Source organism: Bubalus bubalis, chromosome 3, assembly GCF_019923935.1.
Source record: "Bubalus bubalis isolate 160015118507 breed Murrah chromosome 3, NDDB_SH_1, whole genome shotgun sequence".
In the NCBI taxonomy this organism is placed as follows: Eukaryota; Metazoa; Chordata; class Mammalia; order Artiodactyla; family Bovidae; genus Bubalus; species Bubalus bubalis.
Window position 1 is genome coordinate 28,862,463 of NC_059159.1, and position 17,476 is coordinate 28,879,938.

Sequence of the window (17,476 nt, forward strand, 5' to 3'; positions counted from 1 at the left end):
GCTCTGGCCTGCAGTGAGCATGCCTGGTTTTGCTCCCTGGCCCTGCCCCCAACAGCTGGGGCTCCTGGACACGTTTCCTTCCCTCCTCTGTGCCTGTTTCCCCACAGGTACTACGGGAGTGATCCTGCCCTTGTGGTCACATCAAGGCCAGTGCCTGCTCCTCCCCAAGCCCCTGCCGGCCTCCCCCATCTGTAAGGGGTCAGATGGGCCTCCACCTGGGCCTGGTGCCTGGGGGCGGGGTCCCCCTCCCAAGCTGGCACCAGGTGGCCTCAGGGGGCCATGCTCCCTCCCTGGGCAGAAGCAGATGATGTCCTGCCTGCCTGAGGGCTGTGGGTACCTTCAGGCAGCACTCAGGTGGGAGGGACCCTCAGGGGCACTGGCCTGACCACTGTCCTTGATTCTGGACCACGGCCCGAGGACCCCACCCTGGGAGTGAGGCCACCTGGCTGGGAGTCGACCCAGCCAGTCACGGTGGAGTGAACGGGGACAGACTTCCCGGGAGGCGGGCCCAGCAGTCCCATCCACAGGACAGGACACTGAGGCCAGGGTGGGTGCCAGCTGGTGAGGGGCACTCTGCATCTCCCAAGTGCAGGTGTTCCATGTGCTCGCCAGGAGACCCTGTCTGGGTTGTGACTGTGGGACACAATCCAGGTGGGAAGGATCCTGGGCCTCAGTTTCCCCACCTGTGATAAGTGACATGGTGACATGTGACATGGTCACATGCCCACAAGTCCCTGTAGGCTGTACCCACTGCAGGCGTCTGCCCAGCACCTGGGAGGACTGAGGCCCAGCCCAGGTGAGTGAGGGTCTGGATGAAAGGCCAGCAGTGGAGGGTGGGCAGGGGGTGCCTGGCAGCCCTGTGGACCAGTCGCAGCCCCTTCCTCACCAGGCACCTCTCATTCCCTCCCCGCTTAGCATGGGCCTGGCATGGCCCTGCGTCCAGGGACGGGCCAGCACTCAGGAGATTCTCCCATGAAGGCCGAGTGAGTCAGCACACAGGCTGGCCTGGAGGTCAGGGCTGGATCGGCCTCCTTCCTGGATAAGAAGGTCACACGGGGAGGCAGAGGCACTGCTGACCCCATGGGGGTCCCGAGTGCCAAGAGCTTGGGGCCATGCCTGGCCTCAGCCCGACCTCCCTGTCCCCCTCCTGCTCAGGCTGGGTTTACCTAGGGAACCGCTGGGCCTCAGACCAGATCCCCAACCACGCAGGTACCCATCCACTGGGTCCTACTCAGCCCCTGATCCAGGCAGCCCCACGGTGTGGTCAGCACCACGTAGCAGCTGTGTGTGCTGGGGCCATGAATGCTTTTCACCTTCTTCAGACATTTCAGTGTCTCCCAGCTCGGCCACAGCGTGTAGGTGACGCTCAGAACCCAACAAAACCAATGAAACAGGAGGAGGGGCCTGGCCAGGCACTGGGCTCCTCTCTGGGGGCTGCCGTACCCTCCCACTGCAGCTGCTCGTCTGCACAGCGGGGAGGCGCACAGACAGGAAGGGCCCTGGGCCTGCCCACTCCAGCGGTGCTGGAGCGCACTTGGTCCCCTGTCGTGGCTGTAGTTTCAGATGGACCGTCCCTCTTGGGCAGCAGCTGGGTCTGTCTGCAGAGGCCACCACCTCCAGGATCTGCTGCGGACCAGGCGCCATGTTGAGTGCACAGCCCCTGTCACCCTCGTTCCCATGAGCTCCTCTCTCGTCTCCATCTCACAGCCGAGCATCTAAATGCTCCTGGGCCAGCACAGGGCCCTGGGTGACCCTGTGGTGACCCTGACAGACGCCCGCCCTCCATGACTCGCCACCAGTCAGCCAGAACTGGGCTTGGCTGGCCACACGCGGCCTCATCCAGGATGTGCAGCAACCCTGAGGGTCGGGGGTCACATCCCACCTTGCAGGCGAGGACACAGCACTTCGGGGCAGTCCCGTGGCTGAGCAGGGAGAGGGAGCGGCCTCAGGCGGGGCCTCTGTGGCAGCGGTGCTGATGCTGGGGACGGGGCGGTGGTCCTGGCCTGGCCTGCAGGGGCATCACTTCTCCAGCTGCGGAGTGGGGCAACCATAACTGTCCCTCCCCCGTCCCGGGCCTAGCCACCGAGAGAGTATGGAGTGAAATCACAGAAGATGGCAGGGATTCAGGGAAACACTCCTGTGAGGAGTGCAGCCCCAGCTCTCGTAATTACAGGACATCAAGCGGAGGGTCTACAGAGAACCACAGCTCACCCCCACTGCAGACAGGGAAACTGAGGCCCAAAGTGAGGAATGGACTGTCCCAAGTCAGAGCTGGTAGAGAGGAGGTGGAACCAGCCTGCCCTGCAGCCCCCGTGCTGCCAGCCTGGCACTGGCCATGTTTGAAGAAAAGCAAAGGCAGTTTATTCTGAACTGCAGCAGGGGAGGCGGCTCCCATACCTCACGTTTGGCAGAAACTCAAAGGCAAGCAGAGGAGGGGGAACCTCTGCAGAGGCACAGAGGGGAGGCTGGGGGGGCCGACGGGAGGCCACCAGCCTGGGGACGCAGGAGGCAGGGACTGAAACGGGGCACCTGTGAGAACGATCAGGGTTGGAGGACGAGTTGGAAACAACAGTTAGAGAAGCTGCCAGTTATTAATTAGGTCCTGGTCACTTGGGACTGATCGTTACAAAGTCACCGTGCAGCTTCCTGGGCGGGTGCTGGAAACAGCCATCTGCCTTCCTGCCTGGCTCTGAGAGACATCAGGGCAGTGGTTTCCCAGGCAGGTTGCCGCAGGTCGTGGATCAGAGTACTATATTTTTTTTCTATTGGTCGAGCCACAAGGTTTGTGGGATCTTAGTTCCTCAGCCAGGGCCTGAACCCAGTGCTAACCACTGGACCACCAGGGAAGTCCCAAAGTTCTATTTCGGTATGCAGCTCAGCCACCGTCCACGCGCTGTTCAGTCTGTACGGGATGGGCTTCTACAGTTAGTATGTGCGAGTATGCCTCCAAGGACACACTTTCGCTTTTGGATCTTGAGGTGACTATAACAAGAAAATTGCACCGAAGCCTAAATTTTCAGAGATCACCATCTCTGATCCAGAGCTCCTTTATCGAGCAAGTTTACAATCTTCAGGGCATTTTCTGAGATGTTTAGAGGGACCTCTGAAGAAGCTCATGACAGTTTCTCTTAAGGGCGCCAAACCCAAATGTGCGGCACCTAGAGGCCTCCAGGATGGACATTTGCAATTTCTAGCCTTTAGAAAATCCACTTTCGTCAAAGCAAAGGTTTACCCTAAAACAAAGGCTGTGTCCATGCCTATGCACAACCCTGTGATTCTGCACTTGCTTCCCAGGATGGTAACTGTCCCCAAGCAGCAGACATTAGTTCAAGTGTGGACCAGTAGGCACCTAACTGCTAGGTGCTTAATACCTTCACACAAGCAAGAACCCGGGAAAAGATGGAGAAAGATCGCATTGAGGAAGCACCTGAGGTCCTTGGTGAAGAACAGGCTATAGGGGCTTCCCTGCTGGCCAGTGGTTAGGAATCCACCTGCCAATGCAGGAGACACAGGTTCAATCCCTGGTCCAGGAAGATCCCACATGCTGTGGAGCAACTAAGCCTGTGCCTAAGGCCCATGAGCCTAGAGCCTGTGCTCCGCAACAGGAGTAGCCCCCGTCTTGCTGCAACCAGAGAAAACCCAAGCATAGCAATGAAGACCCAGCACAGCCAAAGATAAAAAAAAAAGTCTGCAAGCCTCTATTTCCCACCTGTGTCCTTCCCGCCCCTTTGTTTTGATATAAACGTAGGTAATTTTCTTCAGTTGATGAAAAGGTGCTGGAGGATGAGCCAGGGAGGGTGGAGCCGCCAAGTGAACCCAAGGAATGTTCTAGTGGATTCCATTGGCTGCACCCTTAGAGCTTTGTAAATTGCTCTGTCCCCGCCTGATTTAGCAGGAAAACATCTATTTTAGAGCTCACCCTGACTGGGACCCTGTAATTAATTGCTTCACCAACAGCCATGTCAGAGGCAACTGCTAGGAGCCACTTGTCAAACTCGTGTGTTTGGAAAATAAGTGAAAATCACGAAGAATTTCTACTTCTGAACTGCAGGAAGTTATTTAAACTGCAGAATAGCAACCGAAAAATACTTGCATTTAAAAGTTACAGACTGCACAACTGGGAACATACTAAAAACCATGGAGTCATATGCTTTACGTGGCTGAACTGTGTGTGAATCATATCTCAGTAACGCTGTTTAAAGTCCCATGTTCTTAACAAGTAGATTCGTGGTGTCAGAACTGGGAGGATCTCAGATGCTATCAGTTCCGACTACCCCCTCCCATTCTGCAGATCTGGAAATTGAGGCCCAGACAGGCGTCGCCTGCGGCTGCATGAGAAGTTGCCCTCATGTTGCAGCTTCTAGCTCCTTCCACAACTGACACACAAGCTTCCCCAAACCCAGGTCCTAAAGCTCCAGACCTCTGCCTGGGACACAAAACACAGCTGGAACCAGTGTCTACTCCTGACATGTGCATGAGCCTGCCGGCCTCTCGTGACAGCGCAGGAGGTGGCGGGAGGGTGTGGGGGGGTGGTCCCTGACACTGTTCCATGGTCTTCTCCAGCCCTGACAGCTGCCGGAGTGACAGGCCGGGCAGGACCAACACCTCTGCTCGACAGATGGGAAGACTGAGTCCTGGAGAGAACCTGGGCCCCAGATGCTCAGCCAGCCAGCAGGGGTGCTGTCAGGGGTCAGGGAGGGCGCATCCAGGGCTGACTGGTCAGCTTCCACCTCACGCGCTCCCTGAGCCCCACGGAGGCGGAATCCGGGGCAGCTGGGACTCACCCCCTCCCCTGCCCCCAGGTCATCGTGCAGCGGTCACTGTCCGCCCGGGACCTGAACCACGCCAAGGGGGGCTCCATCCTGGCCAGCTATCTCAAGATGCTGCCCATGGGCCTGATGGTCATGCCGGGCATGATCAGCCGCGTGCTGTTCCCAGGTACGACACGCTCCGGGGGCGGGGCTGCAGGATGCGGAGGGCGCCAGGAGGAGAGGCCAAGGACGGGCAAGCTGTTTCCCGGCCTAGGGGAGCGGGGAGGGGCGTGGTTCCTGGGCCACAGTCAAAGGGATCCACACGGATATGAGGTAGCTGGATATGAGGTCTGGGCAAAGACCACCTACTGCTCTGTGACCTCGGGGTGTGAAGGAACACCTCTGTGCACCGCCATCCCCTCATCACAAACTTGGGAGCAGACCACCCATGTGACCTTGCACACTTGTCACTTCTGGGCATGCTACACGTGTCTTCTTCTGGCTCCTGGTCCCTGGCTCAGGCTGCCTCTGTGGAATGCTGGGTAGTGACCTGCCGCATGTGAGCCCTGCCTGGTTGCTACCACGCCCCACCGTAAGATTTCCCCATAACACAGAAAGCCATCAGCACAGCGGATGCCCAGCAGGTGGCACCTGTGGGTGCTCAGTCCTGGGGCTGGGGCTCCCAGGACCCCGACCCACCTGTGCCTCCTGGTCCACAGGGCGTGTGGCCTGCATTCTCCTCTGGGTGCCTGCCTCTTCTCTCTCCTGACCCTGGGCCCATGAGGAGTCACCCAGGGCTCCGCCAAAGGTCCCACGGGTCATATGGGGGGCGCTCAGCTGTCGGCGGGGGGGCTGGGCGGGCCCGTTGGCCACCTGCTCCGAGTGGCGCCTCCGGAGACAGGCCGAGCGATCCGTCACCTCAAAATACTCGTCTGACACGGAGGAGGAGGCCAGTGAGGCCCGCCGGGGGCCAGGGCCATGGTCAGAGCTGCCCGAGAGGCTGTCCTGGTCACTCAGGGTCACGTAGTCATCGTCGTCTTCCTCCTCCTCCCCGTCCAGCCCGTTGGGGACCACCTGCCCCCCGCCGTCGGGGTCATCCGGGGTCATAGGTAGTTGCCGCTGAAGCGCGGCGTGGCCTGGGCCTGCCGTCCTGGACAGCCCGTGGTCCATCCCATTGTGGGGTGATTCCTCTTCTGGAGTCTCCAGGGCCCAGCCAGCACCACCGCCCTCCTGGGCGAGCAGGTCTGCCACTGGGACCGTCCGGGGCTTAGGCACAGGCGGCCGTGGCTGGGCGTCCCCCTGGGGGAGGCTGTTCTCGGCAGGGACGCCGTCCGGCGGGGCGCTGGACTGGAGGGCGGGGCTGGGGTCCTGGCTCTGCCTCCACAGCTGAGTCCCTGCCTGGGACGTGTCTCGGATCTTGATACGGTTCATCTGACTGGGCTGGGGGTTCCAAATGTTGGGGTCGATGATGTTGATGTATCCCAGGATGTCGCTGCCAGGCTCGGGGTCGGGCTCCACCCACGTGGGCAGGTAGTCGAACATGTTGGCCCGCTCCAGGTTGAGCAGCCCTGGGTGCACGGGCAGGGGAGGCTCAGGGAGGTCTCCTGGGCGCTCAGCGAGGGCTGTGCCCCGCACACCCTCAGGCTTTGCAGGGTCCTGCTTCTCAGACGATGACTTGGCAATCTCGTCAGCGCTCTTGGCCTTGACCAACGCGTACTTGGGGTTGACGAGCTTCTTGGCCACAGTGCCCGAGGGCACCAGCGGGACCGAGGGGGGCAGGACAATGGGCTCGGGCTCAGGTTCCTTCTCCATGGGGATGTCCTTGAGGCAGACGCTATGCGACATGAGGTACAGCTCCTGGAACTGCCGGTCAAACATCTCTACCACCTGGCCCGACAGCACGGAGATCACGTTCCGATCCGTCCTGGCGGCTGACCACGTGAAGCTGCAACACAGGGACCTGGTCAGGTGTGGGTCTGGGCCCCGGATGAGGGAGTCCTCCCCCGCCCCAGTGCACCCAGAGGCCAGTGTCCGTCAGACTGCAGCCACAGATGGGTTTCAGGAGAAGGGAGCAGAGGCAGAGGAGGGGGCCGGAGCCCCAGGGTCAGGCCTGGTGTGGGACCTCAGGCAGCCGCATGCACCAAGCCCCTCCTGGAGGTGCAGCCTGGACAGGGTGTGTCGTCCAGCAGTGACTTGTGCCGCCATCAGTATCTGCTCGCCCACCCTGTGTGGCTGTGGGCACCTCCCAGCTCCCTGTCCCTGCTTGATGGACCCAGTAGATCTGGGCCCCGCCAGCCTCATCCTGCCCCCACCCTTAAGCAGCTCTTAGAGTGACCGCCCTGTGAGCCCGGCCCACACTCCACCTCCGGGCTGCTGACACCTCGAGGCTGGAACAACAGTCTGGCGGAGGAAAGTGTCATTCTGCCTGCTTCTGAGACGGGCGGGTGGTGTGCGGGCGGGCCCAGTGCCACTCACACCTCAGCAGTTTGGGGACCAGTGAACCAGAATAACCAGGGTGTCATAGGTAGGCTTAAGGGCAGAAACCAGCTGGGAACTGAAGCCGCCTCTCCCCCAGCCCCCGGAATGCCAGTCACCTGTAAGAGCCACAGATGGCCCGGTCGCCATCCACGAACATGAACTTCTGGGCCAGGGCGCCCTTGAACTTGGTGGCCGACCGCGTGAAGAACTCGGTTCCTCCGCTGCTCCGCACCCTGAGATTCTGGGTTGGAGACAGGAGACGGAATTACACAACCCAGCACTGAGCACCCTACCTGGGCCTGGGGAGGGATCCAGGCGAGCGTGGACAGGAAGGATAAGACAGAGGAAGGGCCTAGAGAAAGCAGTAGTGTATGCGTGGGTCCTGGCCAAGGTGGGTAGGGGAGATGGGTCCAGCCTGGGGAATGCTACTGCAGGTCTCCAGCAGGAGGGGGAGGTGGACACGTTTCAGGAAGGTCCAGCGGATGGCTGGGGGCTGTGTAGTGGGGTATGGGGCTGCCCTGAGAGACCTGGGTCCTGCACTCAGGCAGATCTGTGGCCTTCCCAGCATGGGTGACCGCCGTGCCCACCCCCTCACCCCACCCCCGTCTCCCCGTCACCATGGTGTCCCTGTTCCCTGAGCCCTGCAGGCAGGGATCCTGGCAACCTCCCCCTCCTCCCGCAGAGCCAACCCCCTGCCTGGCCATATCCCCCCTTGCTGGGCCGGCACAATCAGCTCAGGAGCCGGCCAGAGAGGTCCCAAGAGACCACGGAAGGGGAGCCAAGATCCAGAGGGAGTAGACGGTCTCCCAGGCGTCAGAGGCAGACCTGGTCCAGCCCAGCCCCCTGTCAAGGCTAGATTCCTCCTGCCTTTCTCTGGGCGTCAGAGCCCTCCCTCTCTGCAAGTCTGTGGATGTGCTGGGATCCGGGGACGGGCTCCCCTCCCATCAGGAGAGCTTCCTGTTTGGAGGGAGGGGCAGGCATGAAAGCCCAGTGGTAGGGGGACCCCGGGGTGGGCAGGGCAGGCCTGGCTGAGACCCAGGGGTTGAGAGGACAACTGAGGGCACCCTGACATGAAACCTCAGGGCAAGAGGCAGACGGGCTCAGGGGGGTCAAGCATCGCCCAGCTTGTGACTGCCCCAGCTCCCACTCTGGAGGACTGAGCTCAGGAACTCCAATTCTAACACAAGCCCCAGGGACTCTGAGCCTGAAATCCATTACATGCCCAGGTGACAGGGTTCTTACTCCCTCCCGGGGGGCCCTGTTCACACCGGGGGTGCTGGTCTGTCACACCTTCTGCGACACCCCCATCTGTCACCCTCACCCAGTGACAGCTTACTAAGTCGTTCACTGATCCCTGCCGAGGTCCCCAGCCCACAAAGGGGTGACCGTGACAACAAGCCCGCACTGGAGAGAGGGGAGCAGATATGTAATGACCCCAGCTGTGGGCAGCCTCCCGGGAAGGCTGGTGTCCAGGCTGACGTGTGACAGATGAGGAAGAGCTGGTCAGGGTGGGCAGAGGGTGCGGCACCTCAGACTCAGGACGACAAAGGCCTGACCGAGAACCGGGAGGACTTTGGGAGAGAAGGTTGGGCTATGGAACCTACAGAGTGGGGCCAGCCAGGTGCTGATGAAAGACCCTATGGGGCAGTAGGGAGCCACGGAGGAATGAGAGTAGGGAACAATGTTGGGGGGGGGGTCCATCCAGAAAGAATGCATGCATTCACAGGGCGCAAAGGCTGACAGTGGAGGGCAGGGTTCTGTGCCTGAAGGACGGGGGCCTGAGTCCGGCTGGACGAAAGACCCGGAGGCTGTCTCCACTCTGGCCCTCAGCCCTGGGTACTCCATTCTGTCCCTTTTGTGACGGGTCGCAGACCCCTCACCTGGGGAGCCCCAGGGTAGGACCCGCAGGGGTTGAGGGGCAGGTTCCAGGGATGCCCACCTGGCCGTGTGGCCCAGCCCAGACGGCAGATAAACCTCTGCTCCCAGGCTGGCTTCTCCCACTGCCTGTCTGCATACAACCAGCTCAGCAGGAAGCTGGCCGCGGCCCAGGACAATTAGTGCCCGTGACTTTGTACCAAACACGAAACAGGCTCAGGGACCAGAAGTCTGAACAAAGCTCCTGGAGGCGGTGTGAGGCCTTCCCCTGTCACCTGTGCCTGACCGCAGCCCTGCTCCACAGCTTCTGTGGGTTCCTGGCCCAGAGCTTGGCACACTCAGGCCGCAGCTTCTCCTTGGCCTTCAAGGACTGAGGACTTGAAGGACTCCCCTCCCAGCCAGGACTCCCTTCCCACCAGTGTCTGCCCCCACCCTCCCCAAAGTTTGTCCCATGAAGGGCTCAGAAGGTCACCACCTACAGCTCAGAGTGTCTCAATCTGTGGGGGAGGCAGGCCTCAGCTTCGCCCGATGCTTTGTATGACTCTAAGTGACTCTCTGACCCTCTCTGGGCCTTAGTTTCCCTGACTGCGTGATGGGGGCCTGGCCTACCACTCCAGGCCTGTCCAGCCCTGGGGCCCAGCAGCAGGCAGGGGCTTGTGGTGGCTCCCCGCCATGGCAGCACCTGGCTGTTTGGTCCTGGGTGGGGGTGGGTCCGGTCCCACCCCGTGGGGCTGGACCCAGATGAGGTAACGTCTCAGGAGCCAGAGCTTGGGCAAGCAGAAGTGGAAGATCCACAAAGCCGCATTGTCTCTGAGCCTGGGAAGCCCCCAGCAGAGCACACAGCAGGTAGAGGACACAAATGGGTTGCCCTGGCCCTGGGTGATCCCCGGATCCTTGGGAGCCTGTTTCCTGATACGTGTTGGGGCAGTGATGGGCCAGAAGAGGAAGATGGCTGGGCAGAGCTTCATCCACTCCCAGGGTGCCACCGCCCCAAGGGTGGATGGACGGGGCAGGGTGTGCTGGGCATGAGGGCTCCACGGAGTCTCCTGTGTACACATGGGGCTGGTGGAAGGTGGGGGGACCAGCCCAGACCCCCCTTCCCTGAGCAAGTGGGTCACTCTTGAGCTCTGGTCAAACAGCCCCAGTCCTGGTGTAAAGGGATGCAAGCTGGCCTCCCCCTGCCTCAGTGTTCTCAGCTGTGAAATGGCCCTGTCCACCCCCTGCTTCAGGGCTGCTGTGAAGATTGAGTGCATCAGGGGGGCGGCTAGGTGCTCAGCGGTTGCTCCCGAAACTGAAGGGGACAAGGGGGGCTGTGTCATGCAACACGATGGGAGTGGCATCTCCCTTCTCTCTCCCTTCTACTCAGAGAGAAGGAGCGGGAGGGACACAGAGGAGTGGAAAACATCTGGAACAGTGTGGACTCGGGCCCAGGGAGGCAGGTATGCTTGGCCATACACAATGGTCAGGTGGCTCAGGGAGCAGACTGATTTGCCCAAGGCCTCCCAGTGGACAGGGTCCAGCCCCCAGGGGCTGACGACAGCCCGCACCTGCACCCTGGCGGCTCTTTCACCCTCTAGGCCCTGCTGGCACCTTCTGGGTTGGAGGAGGCATGGGGAGGTCCAGAGACCACGCTGAGCAGGGCTGATGGGTGACAGCAAGTTCAGGCCAGGTTGGGGACAGACAGCTGTGTCCCGGGTGACTTCTTCTAAAGGGTCTGTTTTATGGGGCAGGGGGAACCAATACTCCCCCTGGCGTCCCCCAGGAATAGTGAAGCTGGGATGGGATGCACCCTTGGGGGCAGGGGACAGAGCAGGGGTGGGGCACTCCTGGCTCCTCCCTGGGGCCAAGCCGATTGGCTTCGTGACATTCTGGGCCAGGCGGTTCTCTGTTGGGGGCTGTCCTGCGATCACTGAACAGCATCCTTGGCCGCCACCTGCAAGATGCAGGTACCGCAGTGCCCTCCGGGTCACGGCCAGCAAAAAGTGCCCTGAGTCCCCTGCAGAGCCAGGCCAGGGTCCGAGAAAGCAGGTCAGGAGAAGGGGAGGCCCAAGTACCAGAAGGGGGTGGGGACCAGCCTGTCCAGGAGGAGCTGGAATCCGTACATCCTCAGCTGGCACTTTCCCATGGCCACCCTGCGTGGGGTTCTTTTGTTCCTCAGAAATGGGTCTAGCCTTCGCCTGGGCGGCTGCTGGTTTTTCCAGTTCAGCTGCACAAAGCCAGCTAGCTTGTCCAAGCAGCCAGGCATCTCACAGCTCTGGTGCCATCCTAAGTGGTGACCTCGAGGCCTGGCTCCCTGGCCTGGGCACCCCTCAGCACCAAGAGTCACCCCAGATGTGCCCAGCCCTGGGCATGGGGTCAGAGGCTGGGGTCGTCTTCTCGAGGCCTGTTCCCATGTGTAGTGTGGGCACTTGTGCCCACATCCCCTGGGCCTGGGGGAGTCAGGGCCCAGCTGAGCAGGCGGGCGGGGGTCTGGGGACATGTGGGAGCCTCAGGCAGGGGAGGGGCTGGCGCCAACCCTCCCACCTCCCAGGAGTGGGCTGAGCCCAAGCAATACTGCAGCTGTTTTCAGACGGTGTTGTGTCAGCTCAGGGGTTTGGCTAGGGGGCTGCCCTGAGAGCTAGACATGAGGGGTCACCAGCCAGACCACAGCTCAGAGGGGCGCGGGGAGCACCGTGGCACTCACACCAGAGCTGGGGCCACGGCTGCCCCAACTGCAGACGGGAAGGAAGGGAGTTCAGGACCCAGTGCCCTGCCCTCACAGGCCTACCTAACTCTTCATGGAAGCCCTGCCAAATAAGTGACAATATTCCCAATTTTCAGGCAAAAAGGCTGAGACCAGAGACCTCAGTGTCTCTGCCCAAGGTTACTGTGCTAGAGGGCAGAGCTGTGGCCCAGGCCTGGCCCCTGGCATTGCCCTCAGACTGGCGCCCAGCACCGCCATGGTCGTGAGTATGACCCTAGCAGGGACAACCTGCACCCTGGGTCCCATGACCTGAGGGCAGGTCACTGCAGAGCTGGGCAGGAGCGGCGGGCCCAAGGGCGGGCCCCGGGATTACCGGCAAAGGAAGTGCTCCTGGGACAGGTCTGGGCCCAGCCAGCCTGCGGGCAGGGAGGCAGGCTCTCGACAAGGTGACACTTGGCCGGGGCTGGGCCCACAGGAGCCTCTGGCTACCTGCCCGGGCTGGGAGGGGGTGGACTCAGAGGCAAGAACGAGGAGGCCAGGGTCACACGTTCCTTCCAGTGAAAATACCTGGTCGACCCACAGCGTCTAGCTCCAGAGTGTGTCATCCTATGGACCCGCCACCTTCTGCAGAGCAGGGAAGGGTGAGCGGGGCAGGCTGGGCCATGCTCTGGGCTGGAGCCTCGTTCCCAGCCTCCTGCCCTCGGCCCAGGGCCCGGGGTTTGTAACTGCTGTTGCTGCCGCAGCCATGTGCTTACCCGTCACTCAGAGCACCTTCAGAGCCATCATTCATCTGCTTTCACCCTCAAACCACCCAACGAGGCATCCTGGTGGCCACGGAGCCCTGGAGGCTCAGGAAGGTGGGCCTCGCACCAGAAGGGGGGCAGCCGCATGGCCAATACCAGGGTGACCCCCTGCCAGGTGCAGCCTCAGTCCAGGACACTGGGCACCAAGGGTGTATGGCCCTGTCTGCGCCGACCTCCCATCACTGGCTTTTAAGTTCAGCTCCAACTTGGTAGAACGCCTCTGGGCAAGTCACAGGCTCCCTCTGGCCTCAGTTTCCCTAAGCATCCTGGGAAGCCTGGTCTGGATGGCCTGCCCCACTTGCCCACTTCTGGGAGCTCCGGACACTTCCAGGAACCTGCATCAGGGTTTCCCTGCTGAAAGAGCAGGGGCACTGGAGCCTCTGCACAGACTAGCCTCCTCCCTGTTTCTTCATCTGTATGTGGAGTGGGGGACTCAGAGGGTAGACAGCTGTGATGTATTCAGGGTTCCTGCCAGGCACGGGGCAGGGGTGCAGCAGGAGGGGGCCGGTTGGCCTCTCAGCACAGGAGTGGGCTGGATGAGAGCCCTGAGGCTCTGTGATCTCCTGCCCACAGGACAAGGCCCCTGCGGTCACCTTTCAGAAGCCACCTCCTCCACACTCTGGACCTCCCAGCCTGAGCTGTCTGCCCCAGGAATTGGCACTCAGTACTAATTACACGGCAGGCACCACAGCCGGCCAGCCCACCAGCGAGACCACATAAAAATGTCCCAACAGCCAGAGACTCGCACTGCCCAGAGAGCTCACACCCACTTGAAAGGACTCAGCTGGGACGGGGGTCACTGGACAAAGCCGACTAATTATGGGCGCTGGAGCCCAGCCCCTTGTTAAGCCGGCTGGCATTGCCCAAGGCATTCTGACCCATCGGAAGCTATGCTCAGCCAGAGGGCTCATGCTGGCCCTGTGCCTATGCCTTGCTCACTGGCAGGGGTGACACCTGGCAGTGCCCACATCCCCAGTTGGTAACGTGGAATGGCCACCCCTCCTGCCGGCTGCCAAGAGGGGGGCCTAGTAACCATATCAAGGGCCCAGGACAAGGGCTGTGACAGGATCCGCTGTCATTGGTCTATACCCTGGGGAGTGAGCTGCACACAGGTGCCAAGCAATGGCTCCCTCCACCCCCAAAGTGTTCATCGCTAAGTGATGTCTGACTCTTGTGACCCCATGGAATATAATCTGCCAGGCTCCTCTGTCCATGAGATTCTCCAGGGAAAAATACTGGAGTGGGTTGCCATTCCCTTCTCCAGGGGATCTTCCTGACCCAGGGATTGAACCTGGGTGTCCCACATTGCAGGCAAATTCTTTACCGTCTGAATCGCCAGGAAGGCCTCAAGTAAGGCACCAGATGCCAGGGTGTCTGAGCAGAAGAGCCCGGCCACACGGGCCATCGACCGCTGCACTGGACCACTGAGCCCAGAGAGGGGAGGTCACGTGCTCCAGGCCACACACAGCAAAGCAGTGCTGGGAACCCAGGCCCAACCTGAGAATTCCGTCTCCATCTCCGGTGTCACTCCCTGGAAGGCCCTTTCTATTCCACTGGCTCCTCAAGTCTGTTTCAACTCTGCAGCCTCCAAGGGAGCCCTCCCTGACCTCAACCCAAGGAAGCTTCCTCTGTTGGGTCCTAAAGACTATGGATGGATGTGATGTGGAGACAGACTCGGGCTTAGGACTTCCTGAGTTGAAGTTCTCCAGCTGGCGTGTGAGCTGCCAGAGCCAAGGGGTGAGCACCCTGTCACTGGAGGGGAGCAAGCAGAGACAGACAACCACTGCGGCATGGGCTGCTTTGAGACACTGGTGAAGGAGCACCTCACGTGGGCTTTGACACCTGGTGGCAGGTAGTGTCCTGTCCCCAGGGCACTGAAGCAGAGGCCACGTGACCACTTGGTGGGCAGCCCTAGACACAGAACTCTACATGCTCGGCTCCAACCCACATGGCAGGTGCTCCAAGAATTTGTCAATGAACTGAAAGACTGGCCAGCTCACCTTTAGGTGTCCCAGGTGCATGCGGGCCCGCTCACACATGTGCAGGAAGTACTTGACATTGCTCTCGTCCACAATGATGTACACGGCCACCTTTCTTTTGAAGCCAGCGTCCAACAGGTCCTTGAAGATGTCCACGTCGGTGAACATGTCCATGACCACAGCAATCACCTGCGAACAGGAAGGGAGACCGTCAGGCCACGCAGCCAGGAGGACAGGTGCCTCCATGCCCACCACCCTCTCCCACACCTGCCCACTCTGGCTCTGCTCCCTGAGGCCTTGGCTATCCTGGCCCTGAGGCTGTAGGCATAGGACCGACACTCAGGTTGCAAGATGCCCAATGGGTGGCACAGGCTGGACTCTCTGGACAGCAGGGGATGGGGGCAGGCCCAGTCCACAGGCCTGCCTTTTCCAGAACACAAGACCGCAGAAAACCAAGCCCAGTGACTGGGAGGTGAGGAATGTGGAGGGAAGGGGAAGGTGCTGAGGAGCCCAGAGGAGCTGACTCAAGGCCCCGCAGTGGGAAGGGGGCAAGTTCTGGGGTTCAAGCCCTGGCTGCCCCCACAAAACTGGGTGGCCCTCCCTGCTCCCGGGGCTCAGAGCTCGGTCCTGTTTCCCCTCCTGGGCTGCTTTCCCAAGGCGGGCAGGCCACGCCACGCCTTCCACCCGCCACCTCAGGAAGCTGAGATGAGCCAGACGTGTCAGCACCAGGGAGGAAGGCGGGGGCTGCGGCCGCCCACCGGTCATCGGTCCCTGGACAGGCTCCCTCGCCGCCACCTCTCCAGTCTGGTTTGGACAGAGTCCAGAGTGCATGTGCTCTTCCTGTCCTCTGACCACATCTGTGCCACAGCAGCAGACCTCAGCCTCGGGACTGGCTCTGGGTGGAACCGAGAGGTCAGAGTGCGCCCAGCCCAGTCCAGCTGAGACACGCCCAGGCCTGGTGTGCAGGGGCCCTGGCAGTGCAGGGCCAGGGAGTGGGGTGGTCAGCAGGTGCCAGGCCTGGCAGGGCTCAGTGGTCAGCAGGCTCTGGTGCTCAGTCTCTCTCCTTTGCCCTCCCTGCCCCACTGGGCAGCAAGAGGAACACAGCAGACCAGGGTCCAGTGCTGCTGAGCCTTCCCACTCACTAAGGCCAGTGCCATGGCTCCATCCTGGGTCTGAGAGCCCCCTGGAAGAGTCTTCCATCGAAAGGCGGGCAGGGTTGTGCACTGGGCCGCACAGTGAGCTGGGCACAGACAGGCTCAAAGCAACCAGGCCCAGGGGAGCCAGAGTTCCCCCACCCCTGCCAGGAGGAGGCCCAGGGCCTGCTGGAGACGTGCCCGCACACTCCTGTGAGCTCACGCGGCCCCTGCAGGCCCAGCAGGGCTCCTCCTGGGCCCCGGGCCCCTGCTGACGCTGGTCACACGTCTGTACCAGAGCCAGTACTGCTGGGGGCCCCTCCCTGCCCTGCCCTCTCTGAACAGACACGCAGCCTCCTCACATGGCCCCAGCCAGGGCTCCTGGGGAACCACAACTCACTGTCTGAGTCCCTCAGGGGTGTTTCAGACAAGCCCGGGGAGCAGAAATAGTCTGTGCAGGGCTGGGGGGCCGCGGGGCAGTGGCAGCACCAGCTGAGGGACATGATCTCTGACCCCAAATAGGCTGGGGTCTTGAGAAGAAGTGAGCGCCCCATCCCTGGATGTGTGCAAAGGCCGAGACTGCTTGAGGGGGTGGACGAGAGGACAGATGGGATGCGGCATCAGAGCTGGTGGGCTCAGCACACCCTTGGGCTCCACCAGGAACCCAGGGACACAGGGTGGGGTAGGGGTGGCAGCAGGGACCCTCTCACCTGGACATCCCCCCCACCCCCCGCCCCATGGTGACTCCAGCCCTTCTGCAGGCATGGCCTCACGTGCCAGCCTGGGGAGGGCTCCGCTAACACACTGCTCCTGGAGCAGGCCTAGGTCCAGGCTCCGCCAACCATGCCAGAAGGGGACATGCCCTGGGCCCGGGCTGGGGGACATGGCCCAGCAGGACCCACCCCACATGCGCCTTCTCCGTGACACCCAGGCAGGAGGGTACCCGGTCTAGGTCGCCTGCTTTTGGGCTGGGTCTGCTGGGGCCTGCCCCTCTCTCCCCAGTGGAGCCCCATGGGGTCCCAGGCATTGGGCTCAGTGCCAGGGGTCAAAGGAGGGCTTGTATAGGTGCCAGCGGAGCTGGAGAGGGGTCTTGGTGCTCGGGAGGATGGGGTCTGAGGCTTGTCCATGGGGGCCACCACCTTTCTCAGAGGCCTGGAGACCTGAATGCTCATCTCTAGGGTCAGAGACTCCAGATGAGAACCCAGGGCCCTGTGCCCCGCCCAAAGCAACTTCTGCCTGACAATCGCTACCTCGTACAGTCCTCAGACATGCTGTGAGGTGCGGATCATTGCCCCCATTCTACAGACGAGGACACTGAGGTACAGAGCCACTCATTCACTTGCCTAACAACCTGCTCAGGTGGCCTGGCAGGAAGAGAGATGGAGCTCTGGACTCCAGCCTGCCATCCAGGATGGGTGAGCTGCAGCCTCTCTGGGTCTCAGTTTCCTCATCTGTGAAATGGGGATGATGATGCCCAAGGCTGTGCCTGCTGAGCAACCCCAAGTTCCTATGCCCGGTCTGGGTGCCCCACACAGCCCATCCAGGCAGGCCGCAGCCTCTTGCTGTGTCCACGGGTTCTGAGAGGCAGCTCTGACCACCGCTGCCCCACCTCCCTCTGCGCCACCAGCTCGGGGCTCCTATCTCGCGGGCTGACTCTCAGCCTGAGGCTTCTGACACCCCCGCCGCTGCTCATGAGACCCCACCCCCGTGACCACAGAACCCCTCTTGGGGCAGAGGTGCACTGTGGGCAGGGGAGGGCGGGGGAGAAGGGGCA

General features: G+C 61.5%; 2 protein-coding genes across 3 annotated transcripts in view; one reads left to right on the top strand and one right to left on the bottom strand.

Annotated features, from left to right (window-relative positions):
- The window catches only part of SLC5A10 (solute carrier family 5 member 10), a 55,104-nt gene that overhangs the window by 11,926 nt on the left and 25,702 nt on the right, over nt 1–17,476 (top strand). The window contains exon 9 of the mRNA XM_006048842.4: nt 4,803–4,938. Coding sequence (XP_006048904.2) covers nt 4,803–4,938 — 136 coding nt within the window. The remainder of the gene's footprint in view (nt 1–4,802; nt 4,939–17,476) is intronic.
- Nucleotides 1–17,476, bottom strand: part of FAM83G (family with sequence similarity 83 member G) — a 29,244-nt gene that overhangs the window by 1,057 nt on the left and 10,711 nt on the right. For both annotated transcript variants that reach the window (XM_006048841.3, XM_044939158.2), the window contains exons 3-5: nt 14,591–14,758; nt 7,346–7,470; nt 5,451–6,696 (exon numbers count right to left, since the gene is read on the bottom strand). In XM_006048841.3, coding sequence (XP_006048903.2) covers nt 5,451–6,696; nt 7,346–7,470; nt 14,591–14,758 — 1,539 coding nt within the window. The remainder of the gene's footprint in view (nt 1–5,450; nt 6,697–7,345; nt 7,471–14,590; nt 14,759–17,476) is intronic.